General features: G+C 25.3%; 2 protein-coding genes and 1 long non-coding RNA gene across 5 annotated transcripts; 1 reads left to right on the top strand and 2 right to left on the bottom strand.

Moving 5' to 3' along the window:
• Window positions 1-103: 103 nt before the first annotated feature.
• On the top strand, window positions 104-20,592 carry LOC114125026 (dynein axonemal intermediate chain 4-like). Of its 2 annotated transcripts, none has more exons than XM_050205963.1 (15): window positions 104-1,017; window positions 2,199-2,318; window positions 3,962-4,122; window positions 7,848-7,946; window positions 8,146-8,221; window positions 8,822-8,935; window positions 9,001-9,110; window positions 11,773-12,014; window positions 12,582-12,727; window positions 13,844-14,013; window positions 16,606-16,782; window positions 16,909-17,082; window positions 17,170-17,247; window positions 19,758-19,855; window positions 20,465-20,592. In XM_050205963.1, exons 2-14 carry the CDS (start codon window positions 2,225-2,227, stop codon window positions 19,845-19,847), a joined length of 1,731 nt encoding a protein of 576 aa, XP_050061920.1. In that variant the 5' UTR covers window positions 104-1,017; window positions 2,199-2,224; the 3' UTR covers window positions 19,848-19,855; window positions 20,465-20,592. The 2 variants fall into 2 exon arrangements, with proteins under 2 accessions (XP_050061920.1, XP_027844302.1); XM_027988501.2 differs by lacking the exon at window positions 104-1,017 and adding an exon at window positions 1,049-1,461.
• On the bottom strand, window positions 16,909-19,825 carry LOC126551787 (uncharacterized). Its single transcript, XR_007605671.1, has 3 exons — window positions 17,789-19,825; window positions 17,157-17,263; window positions 16,909-17,068 (listed from the first exon to the last, which is right to left on the bottom strand). It is a non-coding gene; the product is annotated as an uncharacterized LOC126551787 (long non-coding RNA).
• Window positions 20,593-21,299: 707 nt separating the features above from the next.
• Window positions 21,300-25,513, bottom strand: LOC114125027 (protein transport protein Sec61 subunit beta). 2 transcript variants are annotated; one of them, XM_027988502.2, is made up of 4 exons: window positions 25,344-25,513; window positions 21,869-21,966; window positions 21,591-21,692; window positions 21,300-21,400 (listed from the first exon to the last, which is right to left on the bottom strand). In XM_027988502.2, exons 1-4 carry the CDS (start codon window positions 25,344-25,346, stop codon window positions 21,313-21,315), a joined length of 291 nt encoding a protein of 96 aa, XP_027844303.1. In that variant the 5' UTR covers window positions 25,347-25,513; the 3' UTR covers window positions 21,300-21,312. The 2 variants fall into 2 exon arrangements, with proteins under 2 accessions (XP_027844303.1, XP_050061921.1); XM_050205964.1 differs by lacking the exon at window positions 25,344-25,513 and adding an exon at window positions 22,118-22,180.
• Window positions 25,514-26,766: the final 1,253 nt, after the last annotated feature.

A 26,766-nucleotide genomic window follows, 5' to 3' on the forward strand; every position in this document is an offset into this window, starting at 1 on the left:
TTATGGTTTTTTTTTTTTTTTTTTTCGTTATTTTTACAACACAATATCATGGGGAGTAAACCACTATCGATGTCGATTTACGAATTCGCGATTATAATCGTCTCACGGTCAATCGTAATACCGCGTTTGCGATGTTCACCCGTTATTATTGTTTTCTGTCGACAATATTACATTAATATTATTCACGGTTTTAATTTTTAAAGAACCTACCTACAATCACGGTTATTCTGTCGGGGTAAACTGTGAATAAAAGAACGATTTTTTACTGTCGGAATATTAATATGTTTTATTTGTTAGCCGCCGGCCGGTCGGACTGATAATAGAAGAAAATATTGCATGATTATCGATCGTTATTTTAGTTCTGTGTCGGGCGCCGCGACCGTCGTGGTCCAGCTGCTGCTGCCGACACTACCTCCGCCAGGGCAGTTGTACTTCTTTACTATTATCATAATATTTTTAATCATACTATTAATATATATATTATTGAATAATATTAATATTTTATCAGCCTTTTTATGGCGTCTATTAGCTGACGCATTAACCTTTACTCTTTCACCCATTTCGGGCGATTGTATTGTTTTTTTTTTTTTTTACCTATATAAAAATCTTCCAAAAGTATTAATTTTTTTACCAATTATTATTATTTATCATCATTTATCGGACTACATGAGTACTGCGACGGAGATTTCAAAATCACTACGCATTCACGCATATTATATTTAAATTAAAATAAGAGATTATATAATAATATTAATCATTATTAATTTTTATTCGATTAACGAATACCAACCCATTTTTTTTCTTTTACAGACAATATTATGTACCTATATCTAGTTACCACTTACCACACAAACATTTTATTTTTAAAACCTTATAAATGTTTATAATTTATTAATTATTACCGTATAATAATTTTTACATCGTCTTTTTTCAACTAAAATAATAAAATAATAAATAATATGCAGAACTATTTTCATGGACAGTTGGTTTTATAATAATTAGGAGTCTACTTCAAAAGTAAGTAACGATAAATCCTAAACATAACACCTGTGTAGGATTTTTCCTCATTGCCCAAAGTATAATGTTGTCATGACATTGTTGATGCCTGATACTGCCTTATCTTTACGGTGGACGAGGAGAACGTAGTACTGTAGTAAAGAGACTAGATTAATATAATAATAGAATATGTACCTACCTGATATGATCTACAAAGAAATATATTCTGTGAAATTATAATAAAATAATAATTGAAATGAATATTTATAATTAAATAATTATTTTACTCTAATAACTGTATATCCGTTAAGACAATTTATACTTTATAACTTTAAGTAATTGCCATCAAGGTCAAAAATAAAAATTGATTTTAATAAGTTATTATTATTTTTATTATGGAACAATTTATAATACATATAAAAAAAAATTGGAACCAAACCGGGGCTCTGGAAAACAACGACTCGAGTAATGTATAGCTAACATTAAATAAATAATATTTTAACTTGAAAATTATAGGAGACATTCAACAACAAATAATTATTATAGTATTTAAGTGGTGAAATTAATAGATTAGAGTTTATACAGGCTGTTTCAAAAAAAAATTTAACCATAAAATCTATGATGACAATTGATAATATATTTATAAAAAAAAAAAAAAAACATAAGAATAACGATTGTTCTTTTACAAAAAAAATCTTTTTAACCCTGCCTACTGAATGTTTTTAGTACTTTTTTTCAAGTCCTGAAAAACTTGCGAAAATATTTATTTATATCCAAAACGCACGTAATTTTTAGTAACTTTATGTTCTCAATAAGTATTTTGATAACCAAATCCGTGTCCGTAATTGTTACGTTATAATATTGGTTTGAACACATGACAAAATAATATAATATTACATATTTTATCATGCTTGAACAATTCTTCCGAAATTGGTATATACTATATGTAGCCTAATTTTTTATATAATTAGTGTTTCCCTTTAAAAGAATTGCCTTTTATACAAATATCTTATAGGTAGGTACAACCAGGCAACCAGCTTTCTTGATTCGTCATTATACACTAACCTTCGTGTTTTTATCTGTTTAATCGATAATAACTAAGTTACAATAGCTTTAAATTTATTTTCAACTTTAGTTATCATAAATACTTAGTATTCATATTCAAAGTGATGACCAAAATTTAATGATTTTTTATTTTGTAGAATAATTACATCAGAAAAATACCGTAATGGATAAACACAAACTCAAAACACAGAAATCGCAACAAATATTTCATTTCGACGAGCATAATATTGAGAAAATATGTACAAGTTTAGAAAATGGTATGCACTTTTATTATATATTCCAAATAAAGATTAAACAGGTAGGTAAATTATATTAGAAATTTAGAACAAATGATGTATTATGTTATTTTTATCATTACAGCAAAATAAATTAGGTAGGTACATAAGTACGCATGATGAAAATCACTAGGTATAAACATGCTATAGATATACATCCTTGTTTTTATCAAAGCACGTCAACTTAATAATATATAAACTAATAAATCTTGATTTTCATTTAATCTATTTATTTTTACCGACTATTTAGATAATCGGATACTTGTGAATTGTCATAATATTCATTAGATATGTGTAAACCACGAGAGTACAAGACAGTGGTGTCAGTAAAATATGATAGAGCATAATAACACGATTGAGTATAAAATATTTCGAGCGACGTTGCCAAATTTAAACGAACAATTTGTAATTATTTTCACGTACTTATGTATTATTTACAAGGTGATTAACCACAATAACACAGTATACTCACTTATCAAAAATGGTATCGATTAATAAATTGGTGAGTCAATAATCTACCTATCTATTCTAAAATTATCACGCAATATTAATTTTATCCGCGATATACTGACCATTATAAATGCGACGAACGTATTAAACCATTGGACAGTGGTCAAATATCCACTATGACTATTAAATTTTTTATTAAAATAAGTCGCTCTAAGCACTTCCCAAATTATTTTAGAAATATTTCTGTTTAAGTAGGTAGTGACTGTTCGATGATCTATAATGATATCTTAATGATATACGCAGATCTCTAGTCTCTTCTAACTCGATTATTTGTTTATTGTTATTATTAAAGAGCGGATTTAGGTATATGCTTTAAAAACCAACCAAATATGCGCTAAATAATCTTAAATATGCCTAAATATATGCTTTAAAATATTAAAATATGCATAAAAAATAGAAAAATATGATGCATAAAAAAATTAGCAAAAAATATTTTTTGAACAATAATGAAATAATGTAGTTCAATCATATAGTCTTAATCGATATTTTCTTATCTTGGTTAACATATTTTATTCCCCTGATTATTGGTCTAAGCACTCTAAGCTCTAAGACCATATTTGGAAAAACCGTTTATACCTACAACTTTCAACTTACAAGTACCAATATCTATTAATTTATTTTGCAGATATTAATCAAAACTATTATTTTTTTATTATTTTTATTAAAATGAAGAATAGTATATATTTAAAAAATGTCGAAAAAAAACATTGAAATATGCATTAAAAGATGAAATATTCAATTAAATTTTTTTTAAAAAGCCCTTAAAATATAGAAAAATGTCAAAAAATGTCAAAAATATGCACTAAAAAAGTTTCATTTCTTAAATCGTTATGTCATGAAATAAATTTTGTGCTCAATTAACATATTTCACGATCAACTAGAATAAAGATGCAAATGCATACAAATCCGCGCCTTAATTATTATCAATAGTTTATTAATACATAACAAATTATCATGAAATCGTGATACTTTTGAATCCGTATAATGTATATACCACATTTATGTTACTGTAGTTATTATTAAAATTCAAAGTTCTATTCAATTTCTAATGAATATGTCTAATACTAATACAATATATAAGGTACCTAATATTAAAGTTTTTATTTAAAATTCAGAAATCGAAACCTTGAAAGTAGTCAAAATACAAAATCAGCCATTAAAGACACCCGACGTTCAACTCTTCAAAACTACGTTGTATGAAACTGAAACCAATACTCTTTTAGAATTACCGTCTTTGGCACCGTCCAAGAATATTTCAAACATTACAAAAAACGAGGTTTGTATATGATATATATAAGTATTTAATTCCATGTGATTCATATTTTAATCTTATATTATGTTATGTTTTAATAAGTGTTTTTTAAAGATTGTAATATTCCTATCTCTATTTTTTAACGTAGACGTCGTAGATATAATATACCTATGTATAATGTAAATCGTACGTCTTATAATATATTGCATACCTATTATGTGTAACTATGTTTACATTAAGCATAATAAATAACAATGTAGAATAATTTGAATTTATGTTTTCTCAACAATTAGTACCTAAGTCAGATTTGGGTAAAATACTTTTTAAAATTATTTTGAATACATATATATTTGAATACTTTTTTTTTAGTAGATTTAGATTTCAATGACAAAAATATTTTTTTTTTAATTCATTGTTTATGAATTAATATTATAATAATCTCGTTTTATTTATAGTTATATACAAGTGCAAAAGCTTCAATGACGAAAAGAGTAATGATATTATTTTTTAAGTGTGATTGGATGTTTAAAAAGTATTTCGAATACTGTATTCGGAATACTACCCAAGTCTGCGGCTAACCCATTTATAAGTATTTAATGAGTGTGAAATTGTAATTTGATTATTCAGCCATTTTTACTTATTTATATTGACTAAACTAAAGTTTACATCACGGCTAATTTTTTTAAAACTTATAGCAATTTTATAATTTCCCTACACTTTTAGCACCGTTCAGTATGTATATAATACAATTTTTATTATTTATATAGGTTCTATGGCCTATGCTGTTAAATTTTTTAGCTTTTTTTCGATAAATGTTAATAAATATTAATAACAAAGTTTCTTACAAGTTTTTTATGCAGAAATTTAAAAAAAATAAAAATAATACATAGTAAAAATCATGAAAACCTGTGAATTAATATTGGTATAGTTAAAAACCATTTCATTTAAATGTTGAAAAATAAGATTTGAAAATTTAATACTTAGTTGTTCTTACAATAATTTTAAATTACCAAAAATAAATATTTATAAATACAAATGTTGAATTGTTGACAAAATATTAACAAAAAATAATGATTTTAAATAATACTTGTTGTAATTAAAAAAACTTTAATTGTAGAAACTTAAAAAATTAAAATGTACTTCAAATTTCAATTACTTTACCTATTTAATTATTTGATTTACACTTTACACGATGTAACTTTCAAAATATTTAGATTATTTTATTTTATTATAATATCTTTGTCCATTCACACTACGCTAAAGTACCTACGTCAATATTGGTTTACAATTATCTATGATAAAAAAAACTATAACTATTATATTTATAAAAATGTACCTTTATATAATAATTTTTTATAATATAAAATTATAAATTTCAATATATCGTATAACTAATTGAAAAAAAAATACGAACTCGTATCCTTAGAAATAAAGGGTGACACACTGTTTCCGCTTATTTGTTTTTCGTAATTTTATGTACCTTAGGGCTCGGATTGATATGTAAATAGTAAATACATATTTTTACTGTGGCTTGATAATTGACAAATTAATTTAGGTAAGTGATAAATTCGTTTCATGCAATTTCCAATGAAATAAATTATATTTTATTTTACATATTTTACCATAAGTACGTGTTTTTATATATTTCTCAATAATTCCATTTTTTCATACATATTTCAACAGTTTGTAGATTTACATTTTATTATTAATTATATACTATTGTATTTTTCAATACAAATAATTTCCCATGTTTCCAAAAGTATGTAAATAAAATAATACCAATTATTATTAAACTTAACCTTCAGTCGATATAATATATTCGATAGGTATTTAACCTCGATAAATAGAGCACTCCTTTAGTTGGTATACCTATACTAATCTATGTTCCGACCAAACGGTGGATCATATAACTTTGACAGTTTACGCATGGTATTACATTGCTTTCAAGATCAAGATGAATAAGGTTAAATTTCATAATAACTTCAATTCAATTGTTTTCATTTTTTATTTTTATTTTTTGTCATTTATAAAGCAGTTTTTTAGTAATTTTTTTATATTCCATATTTTAATTTTTTTATCACATTTAAAACGATTTGTTATTACACATTTATTTACATATTTTGGTTTTTTAATACATATAAATCCGAGCCCTAGTAATAATTAATATTTGATTTAAAATTTAGGATACATCCAATAAGTCGTTACAACCGTCAATCACCGACAATGACCTGCAATTTAACGCCCCGAGCTACATTCGACACCACTACCAGCTACTATAATAACACAATATTGACATTGAACATAAAAAATATGTTTTTTGTCATTTTAAACAAATTAAAATACATAGGAACGTGTACATTTTTTAATTGTTATTATATTGTAATTAAAAAACAATTATTAGTGAAACTTTTAAGTATACCTATATTTTTATATTTTAGGTACTATATAATGACATTGAACAAATGTTTAGATTGTCATTAAGAAAAGCTATTGCTCATTTATATTATTATCAACACGAACCTATTAACACTTTTCTATGGTAAATTGATCTTCGTTATTTGGTCAAAATTTTATAAAAATAATACATCATATAAATACATTATATACAGCAAGAATTAATGAGTTAAGAAATGCGATGTTTTCAGAAAAATTAATTCAATCAGCTGTATTAATAAAATAAATTACTTTAATATATTAGAATTAATATAAATTTATAATAATAAAATATCACTTAATTATAGTAATAAAGGCAGATATTATACTGTAACCGTTCAAAATCGTTTTTCATTGACTCATTGTATACACTATACGGTGATTCATCATTAAATTAAAATTTAACACATCCTTTACAGACTATAGTCTACAGTGACTTACTTATTAACAAGGTTGAAGGTTTCTACATTCAGCCACTCGGGGCTCGACAACTAGTATATTTACAGACGAGCAAATTTCCCGATTTATTATATTAGTTATAGTTTATTTTGAATTTTAAACTGTAACAAGTAATAACATACATTTAAAAATTAAAGCTGCTATAATGTTTTCAAACGCTCTGCAACGCATAATAGTTGGTATTAATATACAATTATGACACTAGAAATTACATAATAAACATATTTGTACTTTGTAGAACATAACTCAATATACATGGGTGTAGCTAGGACCTAGGATTCGTACAGGAGGGGGAAATTAAAACTCAATTTTTAAAAATTATTTTTTTTTAAGTATTTATTTATATTATTATTTTTAAATTATATCAATGATAATCGTCTAAAATCTTAGCAAAATCAAACTATTAAACTAATTGCTAAAATGATTTTAATATAAAATTTATTCGTTTTGTATAAAGAAATAGAATTCAATATTATATTCATAGGGAGGAAAGTGTCCCCACCCATGCACCCTCGCTACGCCCATTTAAATATAAAATTGTAATTTATTAAAATAACTGTTATAATATGATAGCTTAACGTATTTTATTTTATGTATATCACAATGTGTATAGTGATTATTGTACTTGTACACATCGCGAATTATATAATTTAACTTGTAGTTTATACAATTTAGTTACTTTGTATCGCAACATTGTACAATTCTCAATGTGTAAATTCCGGACTTTGTATGTAACATATATTATAGCTAGGGAGGACTGGCACACAAAAAAAAACCCATATTTCAATTAAATATGTATTAGTCATTTGATTAAAATATTATAATACTAATTAATATTTGTATTATGTCAATTTTAGATAATAAAAACTACTAAATATGTGTTATCTGATGCTGTGCAAGCTTCAAGATATTTTCAAAGAACACAACACACACAAACAGAAGCAATCACTTTAAAAGTAGGCAATGATTTACATTTTTTTTTTATTTTAAGTTTTATTTGCATGTACATAACATTTTCAAGTTCATGTAATACAATATAGTTAGAATTTAAAAATATACTTTTTTAAATTATACTTTATATTATTATTAATCAAAATCAAAATTGACCACAGTTGCATACCAGTATAGATAAATCAATTATTTTTAATTATTTAGGATCAGTCAAATATTGCATCTGTATGGATACTTCAAAAGGAAATCGATAACAATGCGTCAATGGAAAAAATCCCAAGTTAGTATTTAGTAATTGTACCTCCATGCCATTCTCATTACTACCTAGTTACTGTATAGGTAATAGCCAATAAGTAGGTAGGTTCTACTTAATATTGCAAGTGTTACTGGCCTTATGGTCTGTTCTGTGAGGTTAGCTCAGACAAGCTCATTAGTAGGTGAGAGTGCCATATTCAAAATAAGTCATAAACGACTTATTATATACGAAGTTTTCATGAATCTGATAACTTATTATTTATATTGTATATACCTATTACCTATTACAGCTTCAGACTGCAGTAAGTTTTTTTTTAACATAATATTTATCATAAACTTTAAAAATAAAAATATTAAGTTTAAACAACAAAACTTAAATGAAAAACGTTTAATAGTTAAAATTGAAATATTAAAATGTCTATAAAAATATGATAATATGTACCTATTATGAATAAAAAAATTAATAGTAAGTACCTACCTACTTATAAATATTTTGTAAGTGTCAAATTTCTATAAATATAATTTTCTTATTTGTAACAAAAACAAAAAACACATTTCTTTTTATTGTTCATTATTAATAATCTTATACAAACAATATAATATTTGAATAATTTAAATATTTTAGAATTTAAATCAAGCGACAATTTCAAAAAAATGTTGTTTATATCTGACCGAATTGTGACGTCAAACAATTTTTCCAAAAAACAGATTGAATTCATAACTCGACATACAAGTGACAGTATGAATATTGATAATGCAACTCATTAATGTCTTATACTTATATTATTTTTAATTTATTTACAGAACTGAACTCAATGTCTTACCGCTATACGTTAGAAGAAATATTACAATTTTCAAACGATAAATTAACGAATTTTTCGGTCTCGTCGTTCGTATGGAATACTATGAATGAAGTAAATATACAATTTATAATCCATGGATATAAATATCTCATAAATTTATAATAATTTTGACAATTTAATAATTAATTGTATTTGTATGAGAAATAAATTCTGTAATTTTGTATAAAAGCTGATATTATCTATAATACAAATATTTTAAAAGTTAATTATCATGGTAGGTAATTAATCTGACTTGTTATTCTTACTATAAATTAAAGTAAAAGTACCTACTCATGTCACTTACGGAATATTTTTTAGACTTAAATATGATGATTTAGAGAATATTTATGATATACTATACGTTTAAATAATATCCTTATACATTATTTGCTATTAAATCCTAAATTATTGTAAATTTCCAAACTTTATACAAATACCGTATATCATAGAACTATAGTCTATAGAAGATAGAATGGGGTGAATAGAAACCATATAATAAATTGAAAAATAATAATATAAACAATTTATAATAATTATAATATTTATAGATTCTGAACGAAGTGAGAAATGTATTGATTTTACAACAATGATGTGTGTGTTTTTTTTGTCTGTGTATACCATAATTTGTCGAAATAATGTTTCAATTTAAAAAAAATCACTGTAAATATTTGAAATGTTCACCAAATGTTTATATTATTGTTATCTGTATACAGTTTAATTTTCAAAATATTATGGCTTTTTTGAGCTATTTATATACAAATGAAATTTTCGATTTTTCTAAGTAATTTTTTTTTTTTTTTTTTTGAAATTTCGATAAAAAAAGAACTTTGTATTAACTATTAAGTATATAATAATTTAATATACATTAGATCATAAATAAAAATCATAAAAACATAACAATAAGCAAAAAATATTGACGGTCACCCATCCATTTACGCAACAAAAAACCGCTGGCTAAGCCGAAGGAAACTTGATAGTATCCCACGACCGCCAGAGGTTGTCCAAAAGGTACTAGCGTAGTAAAGAAATACGTTATTTAAATTAAAACATTTATCATTACAATAATAAAATAATTTGTGTATTTTCGTTTTTTTTTTTGTTTAAATATACATTCGTGTGGTTTTTTTTTAATTACTATATCACTAATATTTTTATTTTATGATTGCTTATCAAATTATGTTAAAATTTGAAATTTAATCGAAAAATTAGTGTTTTAGTTTTTTTACGCTAAGTATTTTTTTTAGATTCTGAACGAAGTAATGAATGTATTGATTTTACAACAATAATGTGTGTTATTTTTTGTGTCTGTATACACCATAACTTGTCGAAATACTAATTCAATTTAAAACTTCAGGGGTGGTTTCCGATGGCAAATTGAATATCCTTAGTGCATTATACCTAGAGGTCAAAAGTAAGAAATTTCCAGCAGTTTTAAAAAAAATAACTGGAATTTTTACGCAAAGCCAAATTTAATAAAATTGATTTTTTTATATAGGTGTACCTAACTCAAAAATTTATCACTATAAGTCTGTAAATACTTTAAATTTTTACCAAATGTTTATATTAGTGTTATACCTATATACAGTTAAATTTTTAAATATTTTGGTTTTTTTGTTATTTATAGACAACTGAAATTTTCAATTTTTCTAAGTATTTTTTTTTTTTGGAGTGTCAATAAAAAATTTTTATTTTGAAAGTTTAAAACAGTGTTTCTTATAAAATGCTCTTATTGTAAATAAAAAAATGAATAAAAAATCGTTAGTCTTAATTTTTTTTTTTACTTGTTTAAAGTTATTAGAAATATGCCAAAATCGTGAAAATGTGCAAGTAATTTTGTAGTTGAAAATTCATAAAATATTTTGAATTTATATCTAAGGTTAAAAAAATTTAACACTAAGTTTTTCACAACACGATTTTCAATATTTGTTATTATTTAAAAAGTATAGGCCGTCGGTACTTGAAACTTTCACCAGTTATTTAGATTTGCATTTTTTTTACATCATTAAATTTTCAAAATATTTCACTTATTTTAAGGCTGTTTATAGGCATTTGAAATATTCGTTTTTGATTAATTTTTTTTTTATATAAATATCGATAAGACTTTTTTAGCTGAGTCAAAATACTTGAAAATTTAAACAAAGTTCCTCATGAGTTAGTCCTATAGTCATTCTAAAATTATAAGAATACATAGGCACCAATTCATCAAAATCATGAATATTTGCAAATTATTTTGTAGTTTAAAATGTATAAAAAATGTTGTACAATAGCTAAGAGTTGCTTAGTTATTACAAAGTTTTCCATAAGTTTGGCTTATAATAATTATAAAAGAAGTTTAGCGTTGGGAAATTATAAAAATCTTATCTTAAGTTTAAATTTTTATGAAATCTAAAATTCACGCGAAAATAACGATTTAATATCAAATCATTTTAGATTTTTATTATAGTTAAAAATTACTAGTTCTTACTACTTACTAGCATCTTGAAATATACCTACACTATTGTTTAAATAAACATTTTCAGTACATTATTTTATTTTGTGGTATGCAGGTCATTAAAACAATAATAATATAATACAACATACGTGATGTCGAAAAGTTTTAAGTACATATAATGTTTTTTAAATTTATTAATACATCCCATCATAAATACATCGATTATTTAAATATTTACAACATATATATTATTTAATATTATAAATTATAATGTGCGTTTAATTCTATTTTATTGGTGTTTAGGACATTTTGGCAGTGGGTTACGGAAAATGGAACGACGAATCGAATGGTTTTAAAGGTGCTGTTTGTTGTTGGTCGCTAAAGAATCCTGTTTATCCGGAAAGAATGTATGAGTTCAATAAGCCTATTACTTGTCTTGATTTCTCAAAAACCAAAGCTAACATCCTAGTCGCCGGCAGTCACGGAGGATGCGTATACATATTGGACATAGTCCAAGAAATCTGTGATCCAGTGATAGTTAACGAGTGAATTATAGTTTCTTTTGTTGTGTAATTTTATATATTATTATAAATAAGTATAATAACACAAAATAATTTGATAATAAGTTATATAGGTGGTGTATAATGTAATAAGTAATACCATCATATATTATTCTGTTTAAAGATCCGTTGTATCTACTATCTACAAACAAAAGATACTCGAAAATAGGTATACACAATTTAAACAATATAAATGTATCATCATTAGTTGATTTGATCGATTTGAAAATAGGTACATAAATACATAATAGTTTTCTATTGTGCATGAATATTATTAAAGCGCGCTGCCCACACAAAAACTAGCCCATCTGAACATTTTTTAATTCCTCAATATAGGTATTCCAATGCCATTAAATCACCTTGAAGAATTTAGTTTTGAGTCACCATTGAGTTTTTAAATGAAATACATTTACATTTCGAGTTCGAATTCTAGCCATTTTTTTAAATACTAGAAATACCTATATAATATATTAATTGTATAGTACGCCTACTACCTACTGCATTTTCTTTAAATCAAGTTGATTTAAATAATTATAAACATATTGATTATAGGAAAAACTTACAAAACTTCCCTATATGGAGTGTTGTATCGTTTTTACAAAAAAGTTATACATCAGAAGACGAATTTATACTATCCGTGGATGGCAACGGATCGGTACGTAAATGGTCAGGCGGTGTTTCCAAGACGTACAACACAGGTAAACGACTAACAAATTGCATATTATATTATTTGTAGTTGACGAGTGACGACACTACTATTCGTTTTCATTGAACACTTATAGAGCAGTTATAGCAGACGTTTTCTCTTATAAAATAAGATTATTTTTTGGCGATGGGCAATTACTGTAGGTACAAATATTACAAACAGTGCAGAAATTTATATTTTACCAATGATAATATTCATACTGATAATGTTCATACTAGGGTTCTGTCATACTATAAATGTGACCAGTGGTGTTTTCGAACACAAAAATTTGGTCAATTTAATTCCTAAACTAGGGTGGTTGCTGAACACACACAAACCTCCTGCAAATTACGTCTATATGTGTATAAAACTTTATTGAAGTTGATTAGACTTGACAGTGGAAGCAGTTTATATAAGATGTAATATTATGACTCAGGTCGTTAAAAAACGAAGACGATCCTTCAATCTTCATCCTTCCACAGACCGCTCTACGCCTTACTCGATAATTCACATTCCACATATACCTTTCATTTACATGATTCCACACAAAATTAATTTGCGACGTTGTAGATTGTATTTAAAAAAATAATTTTAGACATCGAAAGGTTAAAGAAGTTAGTTAAAAAAAATGAATCTAGTTTAAATTTTAAGAAAAGTATACATGATGAACTTGGAAAGTGCATTATTTTGTTCTCTTTACGTTTTTTTACATTGTGCGAGATAGATGAGGTACCTATTCACTGAACTTTTAAGTGTTTGCGCTAATTGTTAATTATTTGTTTTATCAGGTAAATTAACTAATAGGTAGGTATTTACTGACTAATTTTTATTACAATGAAATATGATTACAATATTAATATCATAATCATATATATTTTTACTATAACTGGCAACGTCGCAGCAATTTTTATGTGGAATCGTGTTAAACTGTTACATTCTGGTCAGATAAACAAAATCTATTGTTTTACAAACATTTGAGGATTTGGATAGGCAAAAAGATTTATTGTGCGGAATTGTGTGTCGTCAGTCTCACGTTGAGTTCCTAGCTTTCAATAAAGTTTATCATAAAAATATAAAATATGTACAAAACATGGACATTTTAATAATTTTACTGCAAAATTTATTTTAGAACAAATGTCGTTGATATATTGTGGAATCCGAAACGATGCCGCAAAACCGAACATTTGCAAATTCGACTATTCAACCATTGTTCAAAATATGCCGGGAACGGTTATATCGTTTCACCCAACTAATAAAAGTACATACTTTGTTGGGACTAAAGTTGGTTTTATCGTACAGGTATTTTTATAACGATGTTCCATTATTTAGTACGGTACATAGTAATGGTGAAACTAGTGAGTCGTGAGTGACTAACTGAAAATTAGCCTCACTCCACAGGTTTTAAAAAGGTTGAAAACACTATATTATTTTAAAATGTTATTATGTGCATAAAATAGTAAAGCGTATAATATGTTAAACGTTTCAAATTTCAATGGTACCCACAAATTATATTTTAAATTACAACAAAGTATAGGTAATTAAAATCTTTAGGTTAAATATTTAATTTCGTTTAAATTTCAATAAATTAAAATCGCTATAAAGGTTCTTAATATATATATTTTTTAATTTTTTAGTTGCATGAGAAATCTTGTATAAAATTATCAAGCTTTTTGACCCATCAATATTTTTTTTATTAATATTTATAGGAAAAAAAATCTAAATATATCTAAAATCTAAAAATAATTTTAAAACGAGTCATAATTATATATTTTGAAAATTATATCATGTTAAAATAAATATTTCGAGTATCTATAGTATTTATTCATTTTTAAGTATACTTTCAAAGTACCAACTAGATCAAGAGTGCCCAACCGCGACCCGCGGGAGTATTCTAATCTACTCGTGGCAATTTTATAAAAATTAGAAATTTGTATGGGCGTAAAAAAGAATAAAAATTATAATTTAAAAATGTTTTATTTTAACAAGCTTTTAAGAAATACAAAATATCGTACAATTTTTAATTTTAATTATTAAAATTAAATTTTGAAAAATGTATTGGATTTTAGATTATTAATAGAAATATAATATGTGTATTATTTTTTATATAAATATATAATATACAGTAGTATAAATTTAAATTTTGAATGTGGCCTGCAAGTTGAAAAAGGTTGGGCACGCTTGAACTACATGCTACTAGAAATTACCTTCAAAATTGAAAATCAAAACATTTTTATTGTTCCAAAAAGTGATTACATATAGGTAAAAGAACACATCATTGTCAAACTATCAATAAATTCATCATTTTGCTCAGAATTTAAAATAATAATTATAATAATATTAACTCTGAAAAAACTATATTCAAAATTAAAACGTCAAATAAAAATAAAAAAGTAGTTTTTAAACCATAATATAATATGTTTAAACATACCTATAATAACATTATCAATATAATTACAATAATATTAATATTTCATTATTAAACATATCAATCCTGTAAATAATTTAAAATACATGTTTAAAATGTATTAGTTAATTATTTTTTGTTTTTTGTAAACCTCGGTGAGCGTCATAGTTTAACTTACAAGCACACGAATATATTAAATATTATATATTTATCAGTAAAAAATGCATAACTAATTTTTAACCTAAGTTATAAATTTATTATGGAGTTATGGCGGGTACTTAGGTACTTATATTATGTTAAAAACAACACGAAATTAGTTTTTACAAACATAAAACCTTTTGAATGTGGGAGCTGGCTAATACATATTAAGTGACAATAATTGGTAGAATTTATAGTTACGTGACATGGAAGTCATACAATAAGTTTTAGGTACAATTACCATTTCAAATTTTAACGATCAAAAACAAATACCTTTTTTAATACTTGCTGAAAAATGTGTAATATTTAGACTTTATTTAAGTAGGTAATAAGTAATAAGTAATAACTATACTAAATTTGGTTTTATAAAACTTGTTTATTGTATCAACTACCAACATACGTATACTACAATCTACGCACACATATCATTTAGGTATAGTAGATCAAAACATTTAAATCATATTTGACCCATTTAAGGTGTTTCTATGCAAAACGTGTTATTTCCCAAAACTATTTTTTTTTTTTTTTACAGGAATAGTGATTCAGACAACTAGATAAGTTAGAAAATATGAGTGACTTTTAAAAATCAAGTATTTATTATTTGAAAAAGAAAATGTTTGTGAAATAAAAAATAATAAATTATTTGATCACATTTCAAAGGTTTTTTTTGTTTTGAATTACTACATAAAATAATACGTCATTTCCGATAATAACACGTTTTGTAAATTTTTTTTTCATGATTTTGTAATATTGTTTGGAAGATTAGTATACAATGTGATATTGTTTTTAAATTTTTTTCTATACATGACATTAAATAATAAAATGCAAAATGTTAAAATATATAATGAGCTGCATGCGGGAAATATTTATTTATGTCAAATTCAATAAAACAACCTTGTTAAATTTAAAATGTAGTACTATGCTATTATACTCATAGATACCTATCTGCTTAATTGCCAGATTTGTTTGTCATATTAATCATTGATAAAAAATTGTTTGGAGGGGCCTTATTATTGGTACCTAATATAGTTCAGATAGTCAGATAGATATTATAGATACGCCTAGAAATGATCATCTATAAATTTTTCTTATTACACAGATACTTATTCATCGTCCGCTGCTTAAAACCGATTCTTCGGAGGGTAAACTAATTGTATAGAGATAAGCTATTTGGATTTAACATAGAGAATTTTAACTACACGTATACTCGTATACACACTTATACCTATATCTATATATCTATCTCTTAAGTATAAAATTTATATACATGTGATATAACATTTTTTAAGAACACAGTTGATAGCTGCAATCATTACGACAAAATTTTTATGGCTCATAATGGTCCTGTTTACGGAATTAAATTTTCGCCTTTTTGCTCAAGTATTTTCATTACATACGGAGCCGACTGGCAAATCAAAATTTGGATGGAAAACGTTGACGTGCCGCTATTGTCCTTGTGTTATTGTGTACGTTTTTTATTATAGTATATGCTTTGTAAAAATCGTAAAATAATTTTATATTTAAAAATAATGCCATCGTTTCTAGTATTAGGTAAATACCTACTATTGTATGCAATTTTATATACTTTTCAGAACGCTGTAGACGACGCCGATTGGTCGCCAATCAACTCCACGGTTATTGTCAGCGTCAGCGGCGCAGTCATTTGCATTTGGGATTTTGCGCGAAAAACGGTCGAGCCTGTCATGATGTTTACATGCAAGACGGGCGTACACTTCTCACTGGTGAAATTTTCTAAACATGGTAATGTGAGTATTATTTTTATTAATATCTATCATGGAAAAATATTAAATAACATTGCTGAGTAGCTAATTAATAATACTTGCGATTTTTAGAATATTGTCACTGGTGATGTAAATGGACAGGTTAGATGTTTTCACATCAGTAACATGCCTTCGCCTTCATTTCTCCAAGTAATGTTTATAATAACTAATGAGTAATGAGTATAATTAATTTTAATTGTATGTACTGCTTCAATAGATATAATTTATAGGTAGTTATAATATAGATGCATATTTTTAAAGTAGATTAAATAATTTGACTTTTTAAAATTTTGTAAAAATAGGAAAACTTTATTTAAAATGCTTATAACAATTAATATTTATGGTTCTAGCTAGAGAGCCTATATAATATTATATAGGCTCTCTAGTTCTAGCCTTCTAGGTAACATGTAGCTTTTTTAATTATTAAATTTTTTTAAATTTTTCTAACTAGATAAATTTTACATCCATTTACTAAATTAAATATAATTTGTAGGTAAGAAAAATAATTTTAAATATAAAATTCGTTTTTGAACTGAAATATTATGAAAATGAAAAGGTTATTTCCAAAAAAAAAAAAAAAACCTTACGGTTTTAATTTATAACAAATTTTGTATTTTTATCAAATTAAAACGTTTCAAAGTTTTACAATCACGAATTTGGTATAATACTTACTATAATATTATGTACTTACCAATAGGAGATAATAAGTTTGAGAAATTTATTTATTACCAAAATTAAGACAATATTATCATTATTATCATTATTATCACAGCTCAAGGTGCCGATGTAATTTAAAATATTTATGAGAAATTTCTATATAGTTTAATATTATACTATATAGTACCTATATCTATCATTCACTACCCCAACGTCACCAACTCATCAGTGGTTCATTAACTTCTTTTAACAACTAATTATAAGTAACATATTGGGTCTCATTTGATATGGTAGTTTGTAGCCAAGGTTTATAGATAATACTATTATCTATAAACTTTGGTTTGTAGCCTGGTTTTTTTCAAAGTTTAGTACAAGATGTCTAATCCACCCACTTCAATTATTTATGTCACAGAGATTCCCAAACTGCGGGTCACGATTATATTTTTAAAAAATACCTACATTTTTTTTTAATGTGTTTCCATAATTCCCAGTTTCTATTTTTTTCGATGATGTTCATATTCAGTTTTAATCATAAATCGCTATCCGCAAGCGTGAAAATTACAACTTTACGGAGCAAATTGATATTAACAAACTCACTACGTTTAAAACTAACGTAGCAAACGTAACTAATGCTGAAGTGAATATCAATGTAGTAATGAAAAATAGAAAACATTTACATTCTTCATATTAAAAAGTAGCATTAAAATACCTATATTTTATATATATTATATGTATGTATATATATATTTTTTTGATAGCCAGATAAATAGTTGTAAAATTTCTTTAGTAATTAATAAAAATTCAAAAATAAAATTAACTGTTTTAATATTATGTATCTTTAAGAGAACGTTTCACCCGCGAGTGTTGTCTCCGTCTTACACACATACGATACTACATTTTTGTTGCCTAGTTTTAATAATTAATAATTTAAATTTTTGGTCAGCTCCCATTTCGCCGCCGTTTCATTTCGTCGCGGTACCATTTCGCCGAATTTATTTTTCTGCAGTTCCATTTCACCGAAATGAATATAAAAATAATTATATAATTAATTATTTTTTTAACTATTTAAAATTATTCGTTTTGTTTAATTAAATAATTCTTTCATTTTGAGTTACAAAATCTCCTTCCTGTCTTAAAATGAAGTTCCAACTTCTTTATAAATCTATAAAAATAAATAAGTAAATTTATATTTAGCGTAGGTATCTAATATCTACTATATAGTTACCTTTATATATGTATATACCAATAAATTAAACTACCTACCTATAAGTGTGGTCGTAGTACCTATATTATTAAACATTTTTAATATTTAAATAATTTTATCTTAAAAATCGTAACTTTTCTTTTAATCATTACGTATACAATACAATATAATTATTATTATTCCGTATTTTAAATAAATTAAAAAAGTGTGGTCAAGTGAGTAACGCTCTGCTGTATAGTAGGTTACTATAATAAATTTATGTATTAAATTTGAATCCAATGATAAGTATCATTGTATACGAAAAACAATTCTGAACGGAGATGATTTGTCAGCCTAGAATATTATTTACAGTAGTTGGTATAAAATATGGTTTATGTTTTAATGGCCTGAATACATACCAAAGTTTAAGTTCTTTTATAACTATTGTTAGTCAAACTTATGAAAAATCTTGTATTCTTTTTCAACTCTTAACTCTTAACGAAATTTTATAAGGCCGTACGCAAGTAAGGCGGAGACATCGTGTGCAGGTACGACGTCCTCTTAATTTTTTGTCATAAACAACTAATTAACGGAACAGTAAAAAAAGAACTTGATAGTTGATATTATCACTAAAATTTAAAAAAAATGTCTAAAATGGGTTGTACCATAAAAAGTTTGGGAACTTCTGACCTATGACATTTGTCACAGTTGAACCATAAAATCAGGGTTTTTAAATTAGTGATTAAGTGTATTATATTATTAAAATAATTGTATTTATTATAAATTATATACACTAAAATAAATTTAATTTTTGTTTCAGAAAAGTTCTATTCTAACAGCTCTGGAGAATATGATGTCATCAAATCATGAACTTGTTCAGATAATTAAAAAAACAATGATGAAAAAATAAAACATAAGGTAACTCTTAACTGTATTAAATAATTAAAAATTGTCTTATTTTTTTTTTTGTTATCTACTTACATTTTTACTTTTTAACAAATGAATAAGAATTTTTATATTTTTTATTTATTTTTATATTGAATAAACATAAGATAATTAAAAGTTTAGACTGTATTATGTTTATGATTATCTGTAGGTATATTTTTATAAAACATTTAAAAAGAACAATGTTTACCTTATTGTAGTGGTTCATATGCTGGCATCAATGTAAGATAAAAGTGTAGTTGCAAAATATTCCAACTAGCAATAATGTATTCTTATTGTTTTTATTTAAAAGCATATAATTATTTTAAGTGTTATTTTCAGTCTTGAAAAATACCATTTGACTTAATACTCTATAAGTACAAAAATTATGATTCATTGAAAAATATTCTAAATCCAAATAATTATTTTATTGAAAATTATTCTAACTAGCAAAATATAATTTTTGGTATAGATTGGCATTAAGATGTTAGTTCTAATTCTGAAATGTTACATCTTAAATAGACCTATCTCAGGATCTCCTATAATATAGTTAATTTCCTTATTATTCAATTAGAATTGTCAATGGTTATTATGTTCTTACAGTTCACACCTATACAATAATCACATTTCCATTCAACACTTGGATAATGGATATCTAATGCTTCAATTTTCTAGACTACATTTTGAGCATCTTTCTTTGTCAAGTTAAAAGTACAGCACAGTTGCTGAAACTATATGAAAATGCACTTGTAATATTTAAGAATGTAAGTCATTATTTTAACTGTAGATCAGTCTACTCTATACAATTCTATAACATGTATTAATAAGTACCAAAGACGACTTTCTGGTATATTTAAATGAGTGCTGCTGGGCATACCAGATTTTAATTAATATTTTCTTTTAATTTTGTATAAAAATGATTTAAGCCTATGTCGCTGTATATTATATACTACAGACTATAAGAGTATTAGAGCACATAGTATATGATACAACTTTTATGTTACTATTTGATGTCGACATTGGTCATAAGTCTAGATTGCTAGTCTGCAAGTACATGAGTAAGAAATCTGACTTAATAACAGTTCACTTAACTAAATGCTTGAGATAAACACATCAGCATCACACTTATAAACACTTGTTTTGATAAGCAAGTGTTAAATTATTTAGATACTAATTTTTCTAAATGTATTATGTCTAAATAATAATTGAACTATTATGAGTATGTACCATGGCACTTGATTCACAACATTATACTAGACTATAAGTTAGGTATAAAAAAAATAAAAAATAACTTTATATTGATAAAATCGTAATGATTGATTTTTAATATTGTTAAACCAATAATATAATGCTATAGTGAATATTGCCGTGTAGAATTCAATAATTATTATAAAAAAAAAATGGGAATGATCTTAAGATAAATTATATACAAAATAAATTAAACAAATAAATTAAGCTCTATTATATTTTCCCCAAATATGCAACATAAAAACGGACGCAATGAACAACAAAGACATCACTAACACAGGCACAGGTCCTCTGAAAAATAAATAATAAAAATAATTAAATCAATGATGCATAAATATTATATATTATGAAGTTAACACCTCAGTATAATGTTAATTAAAAATATAATTAGGCATCAAATGCAAAAACTTCAGCATGAATGAATTACATTTTTATCGAAAGTATGAATTATGATAAATAAATAAAACATTATTGTGCTTACACTTTAATTCCAGGTGAGTCGTCTGTGTAAAAACGCCACATACCTCCACTGCTTGTTCCAGTATTACGGTTCCTAACTGATGTAGTAGGTGCAGTAGTTTTTCTATAAAATAAATTACCCATGAAACACAATAAAAAAAAAAAGGTATATGATAAATATATGAATATCTAAAGACTGTGTTTTACAAAAGTTGTCATGGTTAAAGAATATTATCCTAGTTAAAAAATAATAATAATAAGTGACGTAACAATTAAAGCTTATTTGAAATGTATCATTACCTTTGTCTGAGCACATTTCCGGCTGTTCTAGATGCACCTGGTTTAGAAGGTGACCTGGGTCCATTATTAGCTGATTGCATTGCACTTGGATTTACTGGCTGAAAATAAAACATGTAATTAGTTTCTGATAATCTCTTTATATCATATAATATAAAATATGTTTATAAGTTGGAACAAAGTTATTCTTATAAAAAAAATTATTATCTTTCTCTGTTTAATTTTTGCCCAATTTTGGTGGGCAATACTTACCCAGGCTGTATTGGCTTGCCTAAACTTTAAGAAAAAATAAACCAACATAAGAACTATTAGGAATTATTAAAATAAATTAATAAAATAGTTATTAATATCATCATTATACTGTACACTACTTTGAACTAATTAATTAATGTTAAAAAATATATATTTAACAATTATTGAACCACAGTTCTAGTTATTCTAGTTCTAGTTGTTTTTTGTCAAATTTATCATATCGTTTAAAAAAAATTACCTATTCAACCCACATTTACCTCCATAATTTCAAAATATACAAAACAACATTGCACACAAAATTATAAACAATGAAGGAATTAACTTTTTTAAATTCTTTAATTGTATTAAAGACTATTTTAGCTTCATAAAAGTTTTTACTAGTATAAATCAATAATTTATACTATATTTTTATAGGTTGTTTAATGTTAATGTTTACTTTGAATGTATTTTTAAAATAATTTTTGATATTAAATGATAATATTTTAAAGTGAATAATTACTTTAATAATAAGATTTAATTATAATATCTTATAGCTTTATAATAACAATTATTTGAACTTATCCTAACTATGCTTTTATTTTCACCATGTATATAATTAAAATATGCTAATTGAAAAATGTACAATTTCAAAACTAAGTATTTTATATTTTTTAATCTTAATAATAAATTGAATAGTAATTATTTTTTTTATACTATAAACTTAGCTCAAGTCATAAGTGTATTTTTATTTTATATTGTTTTTATAAATTTGTTTTATTTATAACAATATACCTACTGAAAAATATTTTTTAACTAATTAAATGAATAATCAATTCAACATTTATATACAGCAGATAAATAAGTCTATATATTTTATTTATCTCAAAAAATAAAAATATTAAGTGGAAAAAACCTAAAATAAATATTTACAATCATATGTATCAATAATATTATATAGGTAAGTGAATTTAAATATAATATGTCAAAAGGTCATCTGAAGACCATTAAAGTAGCACAACTTCACATCATAACTTGCTAGTTTTTAGTTATGCTATAATCATTAAAATTGTATTATACTTTTTCTATTACCTACATTTTCACACTCAGGTAAAAATTTAAGTTTAAGAATGCAGACACTTAATAATGTTATACACATAAAGTGTATATTAACGTCTATAGTTATATACTCAAGTGGTAGGTAAGTGTATAATTTAATGTAAATTATTAAAATATAAAAATTAAATTAAAATCAATTTATTACAAATGTTATGCAATATAGTATATTATTATAAGTCAAAATAATCAATTTTTTTTTAATTAAAAATGTATATAATATAAAAAAAAATAAAAAAAAAATACATGTCAAAAATGAAAAATAGAGTTAAAACCAGCATATTATATAATATAGAATTTAAAAATTTGAAATAAGTATTTCCTTGTTTTGGTGCTGGTTATATAAAGTTAATAGCTTATTATTTCACTAGAATTAGATTTTTGTTTCTTATGTAGCCTATTGCCCCATTCGTCTAATTATATTGCCCGTAAAACTGTTCAAAAACTTGGATTCGCTGTACATACTAGTTTATTAAATAAATTATTCCACCCTTCACTAAAATTATTTATTCGGTGAGATTAAGACATTGTTTGTGATCTTTTATTCCTAACAGAAGGAGTACCGTGCATTGTTATTAATACCACTAACAAAGTTCTATCGAAGTATAAGAGGTAGTAACTCTTGAGAAAATGTTAAACTTAATAACATTTTTATTAAAATTGGTCATGACTTCAGACTTGTTCTGCAATCAAAAATTTTACCAGACCGTACAAAGTGTCAGCGTTCTGCAATCATAATTTTACCAACCATACAAAGTGACCTAGAACCCTTTTGAATAGGTTGTTATAATTAATTTAACATAAAAAGAAATTTAAAAAAATCAAACTATAATTTTATATCCAAAATATTGTGTTTATATAGACTAATTGAGTTTTATAAAACTTAACTATCCTATTATCTTCTTATTTGGATTATTTTTTTCATTATGTTTGTAAATGTAATTACCTAATACTATATTTTTTTTGTATTTGTAAAATTTAAAATTAACATTAAAATAAAATTTTTTGTATTTTTAATTTATATTGTGCTGTAGCAGTTGAAAATACCAAGAAGCAACATCAACATAATATACTACAGAGTAGTTAACAAGTTAACCATTGTCCATTACTTTGCAAAGTTTTAATAGGCTACCAAATTTGTGTGGTCTACATTTTGTAAATATACTACATAGCTAATTTTAACAAAATCTCAGCAGAATCAATTTTACATTGTTAGCTTAAATACCTATTAGAATGAATTGACCTATTATGTAACTTATGGGTAAGGATAATATCTAGGGCATTTGATTTTTTTATTGATATTTTAATTTAAAAGTGAGTTATGCCTAATTATGTAAAATATTACAATTTTAATATAGGTACTCATAACACGTTAAAATTTTTAAATAAGTCTACAAGATGCCCTAAATAATATTTTTAATTTGACAATAAGTCAATTCACTCTAATATACAAGCTAAACCACACAACAAATTTGATTTTTAGAATGTTTATAAGTAAATAAGAAACAATAAATACTGATTTAGCATACTCTTAAAAAAAGACGACGACCTCATTGTGGAATTTTTGAATGTATTCATAAGGTGTATAGCTAACACATTTAATATTATTAGTATTTATCATGATACATTTACTGCGGTAACAATTATACTAGAAAACCACATACTGTATTGGCAACAAGGAATCTGAAGTAGGTACTTTCACCAGTTTTTAAAATGGAAAAATTGAGATGCTTCAATACACATTTTGAAAGTTACGATTTGCGTGCACAGATTGTCCAAATATAAACTTTAAAAACGCTACAGCTTGATATATCATTGTTATACGAACTACTGATTCGAAATTACTAGGTATTACTGGTCACTCCTGTCCAAAAATCGTTTCATTTTTTCACCTAACCTTTTCCCCTCGGCTATTATAAACAGTGAAACGTGTACGGTAAATATATGTCATATGACCACGGATGCACGCAAAAGCCGGGACAACGTCGAGAACTACCAAACACACGATTTGTGTTCCTGTTGATCACCGCCGACAAGCGACGGCCGACAGTTTAAAAACAACGAGCAAAGAAATAGACGTCGGTGGAAAAACAATCTTGGCCTTAGATAATACTGTAAAAAACCAAATACTCACCATTTTTACGGTTGTTGTTGTCGGATTGTTTCAAAAAATGGCAAAAACTGTTCGGCTGGATACGACGGCGGACGGACGCAAAACGTAGAGTGAAGACGTGTATTGGAACGGTGAATTCGTGTCGCGTCCGGTCCGGTTCAGAGCTACGTGTATGCGGACAGCTGCGGGTCGGGGGACCGTACACGTTGTCACAAACGCGATAATGCAGTGGTGTGCGTTGGCATCATGGAGGCAAAAGTGGAATGCGTGGAGCCTAGTAGAGACCGACTGGCCGACGGAACGCGGTTAGAAAACGGTCGCCGGCGAACACGGATCCGTAACAATTTTAGTTATATCATTACATACCGAATAAAATAAACGAATGAGACAGTGTTACACCTCATATTTTTTTTATAAAGTAACTTCCGAAAATATATTCTACGATACCTACTACACTGAGTAAATAATACAAATAATACTCATTATATTTGGAAATCAATAAATATTTTTTTACATACTATCCATTCGAAATCAAAAAAATATTTTCCAAGTTTTTGCTTTTTTTAATGACAACATCTTTTTTTCAGATTATAATCGACGACGCCACGATATGACAACATACCTACCTAGGTACGTTTTAAATTTCATACTCTGATGCAGAATATTTTTTAAAGCAGGTAGGTATTTAATACATAAAAATCGAAATTTGGACGAGTAGAACGAGTAATAATTTCTGACTTATAAGTACTTAAAGTTTAGGAGATAGGCGTGGAGAAGTAAAAATCGAATACTTCGCTCCTCGTTATACCTTCTTATAAGTTATAACTAGAACACGGATTTATATGCATAAGAAAGTATCAAACTCTACTGTGTACCTAATATGCAGTAAAAATCATTAAAATATACATCAAATAGGTATGCAAAAAAAATATGTTTAAAAATTAAAAATCATATTAAGTAATAGGTACATATAAAAAAATATAAATGTACTTATAAAGTACACATAAATAAATACATAAATATTTCCTCAAAAATTTAAATTCAAAAAAAATAAATTATATATTTATAATTATAAAATGTGTTTTTATTCTTTATTGTTAAAATTAATTATTAAATTATATTCAAATTTTTCTTTGATAAAACTTTGACATCAATCTGTTAATAGATGCTTGTTGATATATCGAAAATGATTGTTCAACATCTATAGGTATTGCTATTATTGGCGTATCGGTATTTAAAAAAGCTTAAAATCACTGGGTCTTTTTGAACCTTTCCGCCTAATAAAACTTTATTTATTTTACGTAGTACCTTTAGGTCATTGTTTTTGGAGAAAATATCATTGAACTATGCAATGAATATGTATTTACATGGAAATACTGCAGTCAAATATGCACTTACAGCTAAATATGCAAAAATATACAAACAAAAATTTAGTGGTGAATCC

Source organism: Aphis gossypii, chromosome X (assembly GCF_020184175.1).
Source record: "Aphis gossypii isolate Hap1 chromosome X, ASM2018417v2, whole genome shotgun sequence".
Lineage (NCBI taxonomy): Eukaryota > Metazoa > Arthropoda > Insecta > Hemiptera > Aphididae > Aphis > Aphis gossypii.